The sequence below is a fragment of the Podarcis melisellensis genome, assembly GCF_964234715.1.
Source record: "Podarcis melisellensis genome assembly, chromosome: 8".
NCBI classification, from domain to species: domain Eukaryota; kingdom Metazoa; phylum Chordata; class Lepidosauria; order Squamata; family Lacertidae; genus Podarcis; species Podarcis melisellensis.
The window spans coordinates 58,347,071-58,361,198 of record NC_138540.1 but is presented as its reverse complement, the minus strand read 5'-3'; the positions used below and the strand labels follow the sequence as shown (position 1 = coordinate 58,361,198).

At 48.9% G+C, this 14,128-nt stretch overlaps 1 protein-coding gene across 2 annotated transcripts; it reads left to right on the top strand.

Annotated features, from left to right (window-relative positions):
* Nucleotides 1–651: 651 nt before the first annotated feature.
* AK2 (adenylate kinase 2) lies at nt 652–14,128 on the top strand. Of its 2 annotated transcripts, XM_081924209.1 has the most exons (7): nt 653–815; nt 3,052–3,177; nt 5,045–5,155; nt 7,958–8,052; nt 9,183–9,255; nt 10,234–10,429; nt 13,351–14,128. In XM_081924209.1, the coding sequence occupies exons 1-7, from the start codon at nt 708–710 to the stop codon at nt 13,356–13,358; spliced, it is 717 nt and encodes a 238-aa protein (XP_081780335.1). In that variant the 5' UTR covers nt 653–707; the 3' UTR covers nt 13,359–14,128. The 2 variants fall into 2 exon arrangements, with proteins under 2 accessions (XP_081780334.1, XP_081780335.1); XM_081924208.1 differs by lacking the exon at nt 13,351–14,128 and having other exon boundaries at nt 652–815; nt 10,234–11,960.

Here is a 14,128-nt window from a genome sequence, read left to right as displayed (position 1 = left end):
GGTTTCCGGGGCATGATTAAACCACTTCCATCACACCGTGAAGGAAACCATAGTGCACAGAAACATTGTCTACTCCCCCCGCCCCCCGCAGCGGTACCTATTTATCTATTGCACTGGCATGCTTTTGAACTGCTACGTTGGCAGAAGCTAGAACAAAGCAACACGGTCACCCTGTCGCGCGCGGATTCGAACTGCCGACCTTCTGATCGGCAAGCCCAAGAGGCTCTGTGTTTTAGCCCACAGCGCCACCCTCCTCAGCAACAAGATGCCCATCTGTCATGGACGCTTTAGCTGAGATTCCTCCATTGCAGGGGGTTGGACTAAATGACCCTTGGGATCCCTTTCATCTTTACAATTCTACAATTCCATGATTCTAAAGAGCTAATTCTCGAGATTAGCAGGGAAGAGGAGGCGGCCCGGTCGACTGACTGCCTATCTCTGCACAAACCGCCCTTCCAAAGGCAGCCTCACACGTGGCCGCTCAGCTGAGAGCGCGCAGGCGCAGCTAAGCCGCTTCGCGTTCCCCTTTCAACCCTCGGGTCCCCCAATCGGCAGCAAGTACTCCCGTCGCTGTTCCGAGGCTATTGGGCGACAGGGGCGCCATGCAGGGACGGGACCGGGAGCTCGGGACAATGGGAGGCCCGGCAGGGGGCGGGCCTTCTCCGCACGCCTTCTCCGGGGTCAGGCGGCAAAGGAGGATTGCGGCGATGGCTCCGAGCAAGGAATGCGGGACGGAAGGAACCCTCGGCCGCGGGGTCCGCAAAGGCATCCGGGCTGTGCTGCTCGGGCCGCCTGGGGCGGGGAAGGGGACCCAGGTGAGGGGACCCAGGCGTCCGGGATTCCCAGCCCCTCCCCGAGGGAACTTCCCCAGTTCCCCCGTTCCTGCCCTTTTCTTTCTCCCGTTTGGCTGTGGAGGGTCCAGCAGCCGCACTGCGTGCTCCCCAGTCGACCCTCTTTGCCCCTTCCCCACTTCCTCTAAGGAACCCAGGAGTCCGGGATTCCCAGGCTGTGCAGGGACCCCCTTTCCAGCGCAGGACATTTCCCGGAAACATTTTTATTCCAGCAAGTCCTCCCGCCCCCGAATGAGTAGGACTTTGCCGCAAGTTCCTGCTTTGTAGGGCTTTAGTACTACTTTAAACGTAACTGCCGAGTTTTTTGTTTAGTTTTGAGTAAAACTGCCATAGCCAGGAGTAACTCTTGCATAGGGTGAGATTTATTTTACTGCTTCTCCCCCTCCTCATTAAATCCCCACAACAACCCTATGAGGTGGGTAGACTAGACTGGGAGGCAATGACCGGCTCAAGGTCATCCAGTGAGCTTCATGGTTGAGCAGGGATTTGAAGCCTGGCTCCCAAGGCCTAGTCTGAAACTAACCACTACACAACACATGCCCATACTCTGAAAGAAAGAAAAGGGTGTGTGAAGCTGTGGGGACTTTCTTCTATCCCATGTTGTGGAGGGAGGTTAACTTCCTGTGGAAGATGTGCAGCCTCAGATGTTGTAACATATGTAAGCCGCTGCATTTAAAGCTGGGGTGTCAAAAACAGAAAGTTGTTTGGGGTAGGACTTTATTTGCTGTGTGAAAAAACCATCTCTCTCCTTTGCCCCAACTAATCTACGTTCTGCTCTGTTGCAAGCCAAGCAGCTTGCCCTTTGTACAGTGCTGGGTGGGGCACTATCACATGTCTGAAATAATTTCTTGCAAAACTGGCTTTCAGCTGCTTGCCTGTCTAAAAACCATCAGCATTCTTTAGTGTATAAAAACTGTGGGCCTGGGCAAAGTAGCATGCCCTGAAGGAATGGCTGCCCTGCTGCAAGAAGTGCTCATCGGAGGAGGTTGTCCTCAGTGTCTGTGTATGCGCTCACTGCTTTGACTTTGCTTCCTCACTGTCAGGCTCCCTCATATCTGCGTTGGATGCCACTTGATCACACCTGATAGCAGAATTCTTTGCTGTCAGTCAACTGATCCTTGTGTCTCAGCATGAGTCAGTGGTCTGGACTTGCCTCCTTCCAGTCATTCCCAAAAGGAAAAGGAAAATCCCTGTATGAGTGAAGTGGGCTTCCCAGTTTTAATGCAGGAGGGAATGTGCTTCAGTTATCAACAATTTAGGAAACATGTTAGCATATCTGATCAGAGTGGAGAAGGACTTTCACTCTGATGCATTTGAGGGGGATGGAAGTTCAAAGTTTGGAGGAGCAAACTTCTCCATTATTCCAGAGGGCAGGACTAAAACCAAGGGGTGGAAATTTCAGGGGGAAATATTTTAACTACACTTTTGGAGAGACTTCCTAAGAGGAATGCTTTGGGAGGTTGCGGTATCTCCTTCATTGGAGGCATTTAAGCAGATACAGTACTGTATATCTGCCAGTCGAAGTAGTTGCATCCTGCATTGAAAAGCGGTTGGACTAGATTGACCTTCAGAGGTTGTTGGACCACAGCTCCCATCATCCCCAGATAGTTTAGTAGTCGGTGCTGGGAGGTGCTGGGAGTTTGTAGTCCAGCAACATATGGAGACAGCTGAAAAGCATTGGAATAGGTGACTCAATTAATCCTAAAATCCAGTATAAATTATCCAGAGCTGTTCTAGGGCCATCTTTGCCTTCCCTTACTTGCTTCTTGGTTCTTACTGGGGTTTCCATTTCTTCCCTCACACGCTCATCCTTCATCCCTTTCTCACTAGCAATCTCTGACACCACTGAGTCGTTGTTTATTCCCCAAAGCAATTCTTATAATCCAGGTTTCCTTCTTCCAACAGGGGAAGGACCATAGTAGAGCATCTGTGCATGCAGGAGGTCCCAGGTTCAATCTCCCGCGTCTCCATGTAGGGCTGGGAGAGAACGAAGCTAGATGGACTCAGTGGTCAAACTTTCGCTGCAGGCTTTAGTGCAAAAAGTACATTCACACACCTGGCACAGTAAAGCTTCTACCGTATTGTAGTGGTCATGTGAACATATTTTCTATGTAATTTAATTATATGCACCAAAATTATTTCCTACAGCTCCTGCTCTGTGAATTTCCCCCTAAAGTTTCCTTTGTTCTTTCCCGTGCAGGCCCCTCGGCTAGCTGAGGCCTATTGTGTGTGTCACTTGGCGACAGGCGACATGTTGAGAGCTATGGTGGCTTCTGGCTCGCCGCTGGGCAAAAAGCTGAAGCAGACGATGGATGCTGGAAAGCTGGTAGGTACAGAGGGGTCGTTGCCACCGAGCCATTCCCTTTGGCCATATCCTTTAAATAGCTTCTGTGGTTTTGGAAACTGCTCTGTAAATTGAGTATTGGCACCAGCTGATGCTGTAATGCTGTTCTTTGGCCTCTGATTTATGTGACTGAGAATTGGAAACCATTTGGAAACGGTGGTGTGCTGAACGTGTCCACGGAGTTTTGGAGTTGAGCACAGAAGCTCTGTGGACACGTTCAGCACACCGCCCGGTGGAGTCGTGTCACACATCGCCCTGGGCATGGGTTTTGATTTATGAACTGGTTGCAGGAAGTGAGGCTTGGTGTTCCAATTGCATTGCCTTCTTTTCTTTTTTGTTCAGGTAGTTTTCCTGGCGTTCCTGGCTAAAGAAATTTGAGTGCCTCTTGTACCTTTTAAATTTTTCATCGTACAGTTTAGATTTCCTGATTGCTGTGATAAAAGCAGTCTAGCTAGGAAGAATTGGTGGGAAGCAAATGTTTTAGGTCTTCCTTTCCGTCCATCTCCATCGTTTCCTGGTCAGTGTGTGAAATGTTTCATGTCTAAAACCTTAATGAAAGGACATTATTTGAAGCAACAAAAAATATTTGAACTAGCAATAGTCTAGACTAGCCTTTGCTAGTCTGGTGCCCTCCAGATGTTTTGGACCTCTACATCTGTCAGCCCCAGTCAAAACATCAGAATGGTACCAGGTTTGCAAATGCACCTCTGTCATTTTAATTTAGGTCATTTAGCTGCTGTTTGACCTTTTAAAAATAATACTTTGGATCAACGTGTACATATTCCAGTTTTATGCCAGCAGCTGAACTGATAACAGATGCCTTTTTGCCCTCTCTGTTTGCTTTGTAGACATCTTTAGACCAAGACTTGGTGTCTAGGACCATAGTCCTAACTTCACTTAGGACTGTGAGCCCTATTGAATCGAATAGGATTTACTTCTTCATTGACATGGTTAGGGTTGCATGTGGATGGCTTCTGTTTGCCTGCATTTTGTTGTGTCATAGCTGGTGGCCTTCCAAACAAGACTTTGTTCAGAGTTACAGTTTTAGAGCATGGCTGTGATGGATAATGCTTATCTGTTCCGTTCAAGCCACCACTGTGATTATCACTGGCCTAAGACATCCAAGAGCACTGTGGGCATGGCTGGATATTCTAGATAATGTGTTATTTTACCTGGAGCCAATAAGCTGCGTTGACTGCATACCACACCCAGGTCTTGAGATGGGCGATAACAGTAGCTTTTTCAGTACTGAGAACTACATCAGAAACTTATATATTTATTTCTGGTGCATAGGAATAAATGGAAATTTAAAATCTGAAGCTTTCATGAAAGTTATAGGTGGGAGGGATCGTAAGATCACTTAGTTCAATTTTTAGCTAGGAGTAGGAACACCAGAGCACTGACCCTTGACACTGACAGTCCTCTTCCACCCCCAGCCACATTCAGGCTGCACAATTTCTGTGCTGTGGTGCACTTTGAATAGAGAGGGTTTGCAATTGTGGGGATGTTGCTTTTGTTCTGTGGCTCCTCTTTTGAAATCAAAGGTGCAATATTGCACTAGCCGTTGCATAAACTGGGATATCCTGAGTGCAACACAAGGTCTTAAAGCTATCCTTTCTGCCTTCTTGTTTTCTGATCCTTTAGTGTGTTTGCACTTCTAGTTTCAAACTTACTTTATAGCCACAAGGACTTCTTGGAATAAAAAGGTATTGTGGGTAGGGTAAGCATGTTTGACATGCTGGTGACATTGTATCAAGACTGCATTTTCGTCTCTCTCTCTCTCTCTCTCTCTCTCTCTCTCTCTCTCTCTCTCTCTCTCTCCCCCCCCCATCCCACTCCAAATTGTAAGGTGAGTGATGAAATGGTGGTGGAGCTGATTGACAAAAACCTGGAGACGCCCTCCTGCAAGAATGGTTTCCTTTTGGATGGGTTTCCTCGCACAGTGCGACAAGCAGAGATGGTACGTGATTCCTGATACCTGCCCTTGGATCTTCTAAGATTGGGGATAAGAGTTTCCAGGAGTGCCACTGCATTAGTCTGTGGCAGCAGAACCAAGCAAGAGCATTGTGGCACTTTAAAGATTTATCGTGGCAGAAGGTTGCATGGTCTACAGCCCACTTCATCAGATGAAGTGTTATCCAGAGTTCAGGTGTGTGTGCGTAACTGTAAACACTTGAGGATAAAAGGAAATGAAAAGCAGAAAAGTACATACCGTATTTTTCGCCCTATAGGACGCACTTTTTCCCCTCCAAAAATGAAGGGGAAATGCGTGTGCGTCCTATGGGGCGAATGCAGGCTTTCGCTGAAGCCTGGAGAGCGAGAGGGGTCGGTGCGCACCGACCCCTCTCGCTCTCCAGGCTTCAGGAGAGCCGCAGCGCCAGTGCCACAAGGTCGGGGGACAGCGGGGAGGCGGAACGCCGCCATCCCGCTGTCTCCCGATGTGGTTTGGAGGCTGACGGCGGGGAGACGCATGCTTCTCCCGCCGCCAGCCCCGCAAGCTCCGGGGACAGCTGGGAGGCGCAGCGCGTCCTCCCTCTGTCCCCGGACCTGATCTGCAGGCGGGCGGCGGGGAGAAGAGCGCTTCTCCCCGCTGCCTGCCCCGCAAGCTCCGGGGACAGCTGGGAGGCGCAGCGCGTCCTCCCTCTGTCCCCGGACCTGATCTGCAGGCGGGCGGCGGGGAGAAGAGCGCTTCTCCCCGCTGCCTGCCCCGCAAGCTCCGGGGACAGCTGGGAGGCGCAGCGCGTCCTCCCTCTGTCCCCGGACCTGATCTGCAGGCGGGCGACGGGGAGAAGAGCGCTTCTCCCCGCTGCCTGCCCCGCAAGCTCCGGGGACAGCTGGGAGGCGCAGCGCGTCCTCCCTCTGTCCCCGGACCTGATCTGCAGGCGGGCGGCGGGGAGAAGAGCGCTTCTCCCCGCTGCCTGCCCCGCAAGCTCCGGGGACAGCTGGGAGGCGCAGCGCGTCCTCCCTCTGTCCCCGGACTTGATCTGCAGGCGGGCGACGGGGAGAAGAGCGCTTCTCCCCGCTGCCTGCCCCACAAGCTCCGGGGACAGCTGGGAGGCGCAGCGCGTCCTCCCTCTGTCCCCGGACCTGATCCGCAGGCGGGCGGCGGGGAGAAGAGCGCTTCTCCCCGCTGCCTGCCCCGCAAGCTCCGGGGACAGCTGGGAGGCGCAGCGCGTCCTCCCTCTGTCCCCGGACCTGATCCGCAGGCGGGCGGCGGGGAGAAGAGCGCTTCTCCCCGCTGCCTGCCCCGCAAGCTCCGGGGACAGCTGGGAGGCGCAGCGCGTCCTCCCTCTGTCCCCGGACCTGATCTGCAGGCGGGCGGCGGGGAGAAGAGCGCTTCTCCCCGCTGCCTGCCCCGCAAGCTCCGGGGACAGCTGGGAGGCGCAGCGCGTCCTCCCTCTGTCCCCGGACCTGATCTGCAGGCAGGCGGCGGGGAGAAGAGCGCTTCTCCCCGCTGCCTGCCCCACAGGCTCCAGGGACAGTTGGGAGGCGCAGTGTGTCCTCCCTCTGTCCCCGGACCTGATCTGCAGGTGGGCTGCGGGGAGAAGAGCGCTTCTCCCCGCTGCCGGCCCCACAAGTGCCTGGGGGGGAAATAAATTTTTTTTCTTTATTTCCCCCCCAAAAAACTTGGTGCGTCCTATGGGCCGGTGCGTCCTATGGGGCGAAAAATACGGTATGTTACTAATATTGGCCATTAACCAACCAACAAAACAAAACAAAACACTTGCTGATGGTGCAGACATCCTGCTCTTGGTTAACACATGTAGTGTGATTTTAAAATCCTTTGTCCTGGTGTAGCCCGTGACCAATGGCATCAAACCTCTTGATGAATTGTTTCACAGTGCAGTCCCCTTTTGAAATTTATTTGCTCCACCATAGCTGCCTTAAGGTCAGTTATATAAGATGGTAGCTAAGTAATTTCTACTCATAGAACTTAAGCTGGTCATGTCCATTAATTTCAACGAGCCTAGCCTGAGTAGGACAAATATTGGTCGGAACACAGAGTGCACTGAGAAGTTGAAATGTTCCCCTGCTGGTTTTTGTATATTTCCATTTCTGATGTCAGGTTTGCATCCGTTTCTTCTTTTCTGTTGAGCTTGGCTATGTAGAATGCAGAAGAGCATTGCTGCCAGAGGACGACATGTAGCAAACTGGAAGACGAACAAGTGAATGAACCTTTGACATTGGAAGTTACTGTGACTGTGTTGCTAGAGTAGAAACAAGGACAGAGCTGGCATCTGGGTTTGCCACCAGGTCTGGACCCTGGCAACACTTATTGTACAAAGGATATTTATCACAGGGCATGTGTTAATTGGCTTGTCAATGCCCAGGATGTCTGTGTTATCGGCAACAACTTAATTTTCTGAATGGTCACTGTTAATGACATACTTATCCCTTTCACTTCATTTTGACCTCACTGCTGGCAAAGACCACACTCCCTTCCCCAGCAACCATGTGTTACAACTAAGGCCAGTACTTCTGCATCTGATGAAGTGGATTGCAAACTACAGAAGGGAGCTATTTTGTAACACTCCACAGTAAAGTGGGAGGAGGTGTATATTCTCTTTGGAAAAATGTGGGCGCATAGATGGAGATCATTATTTTGGAATGGCTCAGTTTGGGCTCCATTGCTGAGCTCCAGGCCTGCTGAGGGTCCAGCTACCTTCATTTTTCTTCTTTCAGAGATTTTATTAGGCCTGAATCCACTCATTCTGTGCATTTTAAAAGTAGTTCTTCTTTCCATTCTCTTAAAATGCTGCAGCTGGATGAGCTCATGGAAAAGAGAAAAGAGAAACTAGATTCTGTCATTGAATTCAGTGTTGCTGACTCCTTACTCATCCGGAGAATCACTGGACGGTAACTGCCACTTCCTTTGGGGGAAACTGGGGTGGGGGGGTGGGGAGGGGTGTTTCCATATGCTGAGCCACTCAGAAAAGCTAGGTGCTGCATGTTACAATCTTTATAAAACAAAGCTAGGAATGCAGTGTTGTGCAATGTGTGGGGAGCAGATAGCTCTTGATTGCAGTGCTAATGAGAATTACAAAGAAACCCTTTGTTGAAAAAGTACATGTCTTCTGTTCGCTCCCCCCTTTAAAGTTTATGTTTTTGTTCTGCATATTCTACAGCAGGTGTCATCAACCTTTATAAGCCTGTGGGAACCTTGGTGTTTTTGAGTGAGTGCCATGGGTACAATCTCTTCTGGCCACTTGTCTCTCCCCTCCTGCAAATCTAACACACACACACACACACACAAAAACCACACACACCATAAGAGACAGAAAGAGAGAAAGCGTGCTTTTCCAAGGGAGCTGGTTAAAAGTTGGATCCAGTAGAATTAACCTGAGCATTGAAAAACACATAAAGCTGAAGGAGGAAGTGGGATAGAGTGCCACTCCTCCAGCTTCCTCCTTCCGCTCCATGTACAACCTCCACTAGCCCTGCTTACCATCTCATAACGGAAGAGGCAGTGACACCTTTGCACCCATGGGCACCACACTGGCAACTCCTGTTCTGAAGAACAGGTCCCAGGGCACTGTCTGAGGGCACATGATGCATTCTGCAATGTTGTTTTCTGAAGCTGATGGGAGCAGGATTCCCACCAACATCTGGAGTGCCACAGGTTCCCTACCTCTGCTATGGTGTCTCCCCTCCACACCCCGTTTAAAACTTATTTCATAGCTATACATTGAACCTAAGAGGGTTTTAAATATGGTTAGTCTGGATGGAGGAATCCTGAGTTGTCATCTTGTGTTCTCTGATGGAAGAAAGGTGGGATATAAATACAGGTGTTTTTTAATTAAAAAAAAACCAGTGATCTCCATCCAAGGACTGACTACCTGTTTAGATTCACTGATGCTGCAGCATCAGCACTAATGCCTGATCCAAATGCTTGTAGTCCTAGTTCTGAAGAAAATTCTCCTCCATAACTCCTCCCCTCCTTGACCTGCTCTGAAATGCACTCGACTGACTGCTGTGGTGTCTTTCAGGCTCATCCACCCAGCAAGTGGCCGCTCATACCATGAGGAATTCAATCCTCCTAAGGTCCACATGAAGGATGATGTATGTAACCTTCCCATTTTGATTTTCCCTTTTGGGGCTCCATTCAATATGCATTTGATTGCTCTGTGATGCCTTCAGTAGGCTGGATAGACTTACTTAATTTATTTTAATTTAATACTGTAATTTTTAAAAATGGTCTTGCTGTGGCTTCAGTCTGCAGTTAAGTCTTGACTGGGTCATTCATTCAGAACCAAAACTGAATTCCCAATTGACTTGGTGGATATTGCTTTTAGACTTAGAATCCTCTGATAATTTTGCAGTTTAATCGAATCAGAAGTGCAGATCTGAACATACCTCTAGCTTCTGCAGAATTGTTGGGCTGAGTGGGAGGGGTTATCCAAAGCAGAACCTGTGGGACAGTTTCACTCACCAGAGCCTGGCCAGTGTCTTGCAGCGGTGGGGGCACGTATTTGACTCCTGCCTTCCTGGCTGTGAAAGACTGCTTGAAACTGTGTAGGCAACATCTCAGTATCCAAAGGGAAGACTGAAATAATATTTCCACTGGTTGAGGGAGTGGAATAGCTTCTGGTCCCTTCCAATGGTTAGCAGCACCAAAATAAATTAAACAAAATACTTCAAAACAAATTCTGCAAAATGAGAGGACAGAATTCTGCTGCCCCCCCCTTTTAATGCAAAGTACCCTAGGCAGAGTTTGCATCCCAGCATTCTCTGCCACAGTACAAGGAATAATGGGGGGCACCTCCTAAGTTGGACAGTTTAGGTGCTTGGAACACCAGATATCTTTGGCCGGCTCTGATGGAAACTGGAATAGCACCTGAGATTTCCTGGGAGTCATCAAGCTAGTAGCATCAGGTTTTAAGCTTGCTAAGGCTTTTTACAGCTCTCGCGTCTTGCAGTATCCTGAAGTTTTTGTCCTTTTGGCCTGCTATGATGAGCATGGTCAGTGTTCAGAGATGACACGGGTGTTGCTGTCCAAATCACCAGCTGCCCCTGCTTTTATGTCTTGCTCTTGGTTAGGTTACCGGGGAGCCCTTGATACGCCGGTCAGATGACAACGAAGGAGCTTTGAAGACTCGTCTGCAGGCTTACCACACCCAGACGTCGCCGCTGGTTAACTACTATAGCAGGCGTGGGATCCATACGGCTGTGGATGCTTCCCAGTCCCCTGATGTGGTTTTTGCCAGCATCCTGGCAGCTTTCTCAAAAGCAACATGTAAAGACCTGGTTATGTTTGTTTAAGGCTCTCCTGTCTGATGCTTCCTTCTCCTTTCCTGTCTTCTGGGGTCTGCAAGAGCAAGCTCTGTAGGAGAGGTGTCAAGCTGCAAGGGAGGAAGGCTGTTTATATACTGTCCATTAAACGGAAATGCCGTGCTTTCTCCAATTTGTATGCATATATTTTTTGAAGAGCTTGTGGGCTGTGTGCAGGTGGCCTGCAGGGGGCGCAGCGGCTTCACGCTCCGCTTTCCGGAACCTGGGAACTAGGCTGCTGCGCCTGTTCAGTCAAAAGTGAAAGCGCTCTGCTACTCATCTTGGCGACAGGGTTAAACTGGAAAATTGCTGCCGCTTCTCCTGTTCCGCCTACATGTCGGGTGGCCTGGTGCGATGTTGTAGGAGTTCTGAAGGTCACAAACTAGCGGCTGTGGGCGGGAAGCAAAGTTGCTGGCTGGCCTTGTCCTGAGTCCTTGGCTCTAAAACTGCAGGAAATTAAATGCCATGTCAGCTTAAAGAGGGGGTGTGCAAAAGCAGCACAGATGTGTGCACCTGTGTGAAGAGACATGGGCACATCCTGTTCTTCCACGGGCCAAGCGGAAACTCTACAGCCAGCACATCACTGAAAGTGCGGTGCATATCCCATACTTCTACAACTTCATGATGAAAGCCTGAAATAGGAAGCCCATATGTGGAAGCATCTACTCTGCATAACTTCTTCATAAGTTTTGTGTGTGTGCTTGTGGCTTAGTATATTAATGTACAAGCCATAACTTGCATAAGATGGCAAAATGAGGACTGGTTTGACAAGGTGAGAATGCAGACGGAGGGTTCCTAGGCTTTGTGCTGAATTGTGCCACCGTGGGGCAAAGGTGCAAGACAATCAACACTCCCTCCCATTTACCTTCCTCTGGCAGGTTAGCAGTGGCGCCAGAATGTGGGCCAGATTGTATTTGTGGTGAAGAAACTGAAAACCCACTTAACAATGGTCTGGCAGAGGCTGGATGCTGTTGCCCTGTATTCCTGGCACACTTAATTTATTCATGAGAATTGACTTTGTATTCCGCTAAGGCAGCCTTTTTCAACCTGGTGCCCTCCAGATGGTGTGGACTGCAACTCTCAGCATGGCTGGAACTGACGCGAGTTGTACTCCAAAATAACATGGAGGCAGGGGGCACCAGGCTGGGGAAGGCTGGTTGGAAGTGAGCCTGTTCTTGCCTTTCAGTGAGGTGATATGGAAATGGAGCCCCTGCTCTCCACTTTGCAATCTTGCTTTGAAGCAGCCTTGTTGTTCTCATTCAAACTTGACCTGCCTTCGTGATATGCTTGAGATGCACTTGAGTTTTCTTGAGATGAGCGGCAATGTTGCTGGCGTGCAGAGGGTGGGGGAGGGAACTCTGATTTCATAATGTGCTTCCATCTGCAGGGCTCATCATGCCAGCTTACAGCTACATTGCTCGCCTTCACCTGGCTCTTGTGGCTGCCGGGGTCTTTTCCTGTTTTGCTGCAACACAATAAAGGTGCAAATTCTAGCATGCGTGGATGTTGCTGCCTACCTCTGGAGTCACATTTATATCTGCCAGTTAGCCTCACAACCTTCCAGCTCTCTTGTCCTTGTGTATGTGTAGCTGACTTGATAGATCAGGGACTGTAAAGTATAGAGTGCCCTTGGCGGGTGGGTGTGGGGGGAGGGAAGTCATTGTGCCTGTCCACTGACCTGTGTCCTTGTCTTTTTCCACTTCTCTCTTTTTATCCTTCCTTTAATTGTTCTTACATTGTTCTTAAATGCATTTTTGTTCCCAAATGACTCTTCTGAAAGACCTGTGCTCCTCTTTTGATTAAATAGTCTGAAATAGTATTTCGTTGCGCAAGAAACGCAGCAGTGAGAAGAACACTTTAACCCATTGAACTGCAGAGTATATTGAGAGGCATTTTGCAGCTTTGAAAAAAGAAAATTCACAATGGAAATTATGTAGTTTAGTCGAAAATATTTGCTTGTTTAATGGCCTGATAACAGTCCTGAAATCTAAATTGCCTTGTCTCACTATATTATTTGATGGCACTGGGGAGACATACCATTCTCACCCCTCAAAATGTTTTGTTTGTTTTTGTAAAGTTTTTCTCAGAACAGATGTTTGATGGTATTTTCTCATGGGATTCAAAAGAATGGGACTTGATTACACCTTCTCAAAATGGTGATTTATTGAAAAGAGAATCTCTTTCCAAGAGGAGGCCCATTTCACAGAATTTAGTGATTTTAAAAAGACCCATTCATCCCATGGGGTTGCAGCCCTTTCCCGTTTGCAACCAACCTATGGCTGCTCTTGCCTTAATCTCTTATTCAAACAGAGAACTCTACTCAGGTGCTTAGGTTTCTGGGGGCACAGATTGCGTGGCTTTGCTTGGAGACGGATGCAACTGAATCAAGCTTGCAAATCACCTGGTCCAAGGCTTGCTTTTGTTGCGGTCTCTGAGACACTGATGGTGGCTTGTTAGTTTAAGATTATGAACAATCCCTTGAGCGTAAGCAGCTTTGGTTTGTTCACTGGGAATCCTTTGAGGCCTTCTAAAGGAAGGCCGTTATAATCTAATAGTGAAGGGAGAGCTAGTTTTCCTGTAGGGGATGGAGGTTTTATTAAGAGAGCCTAAGAACAAGAACTTCCCAACAAGGACAGGCCAGTCCATTTAGCTCCATTGCAGCTGCCAGTCCGTTCGCCACCCACCATCATCCTTATTGCTCTTTTGTTTTAATTTGCATTGCAAGCTACCCTGGGATAAATATTATGAAGGGCAATACACAAGTGTGTTAAATACCCCAAGCCCCCCCTCCTTGATTTCTTATCCCCCTCTGTCTGCCATAAAGAAGTATTCCTTTTGAGTTCTTAAGGACCATTTCTCTTTTTTTATATTTTGTCTTCATTTCAGCCGCATGAATCCAGGAGGTGGACGAGACAGGACAGAACACGATCGAATGCTGCATGTTCATCACCCTCACCCTTTTGCCCTCAAGCCAAGGGGGCAAAGGAAGGGAGGGCAAGGAAAGGGGCAGGAAGCACAAGGGGTAACTTGACAGGAATTTTGTTTTAAGAAAGTCAAACCAGAATTTAGGGAGGAAAATGTGTACTGTATTGTGTTAAAATGGGCTTGTAAAGGTTGGATATCACCATAGCTCTGACTCTAGACAGTTGCATTGTAAAAATTTAACTTGGCAGGGAGGGGAAGCTATCTTGGACCCAGTTGTTTTTCCCTGGATGGCCCCAGTGATTTAGGAAGTTCACTGGAGGCACAGCACAGAAATTAGCAGACTATGCACTGCAAGAAATCCGCTCAAAGGCTTCTCTAAGCCCAGGAGTTCCAGCTGTGCACAAGTCCTTGTTTCTGCTGTGCCTTTTCTCCACGTAGCCTCCACTTGGGGTGGACAATTTTGGCCTCAGGTATAACAGCTCTTTCAATCACTCCCGCTGCAGAGATGCTGCAGAATTCCTGCATCAGCAATTGGCATCTAAAGTCGTCACCTTCTGGACGGGGCAGTGCTGCCTGCTTTACTGTTCAGCGTAGTATTCATTTAAATATTGAAAGATCAGAACCAAGAACACTCCCCCTGCCCTCAAACAACTGCAGTTTCCAGTTCTTTTACTTGCCATCCTTTTAGGGCCCACCTGCTGCTTCAATAAAAATGGCTGTCACTTTTGTACCTGAACAA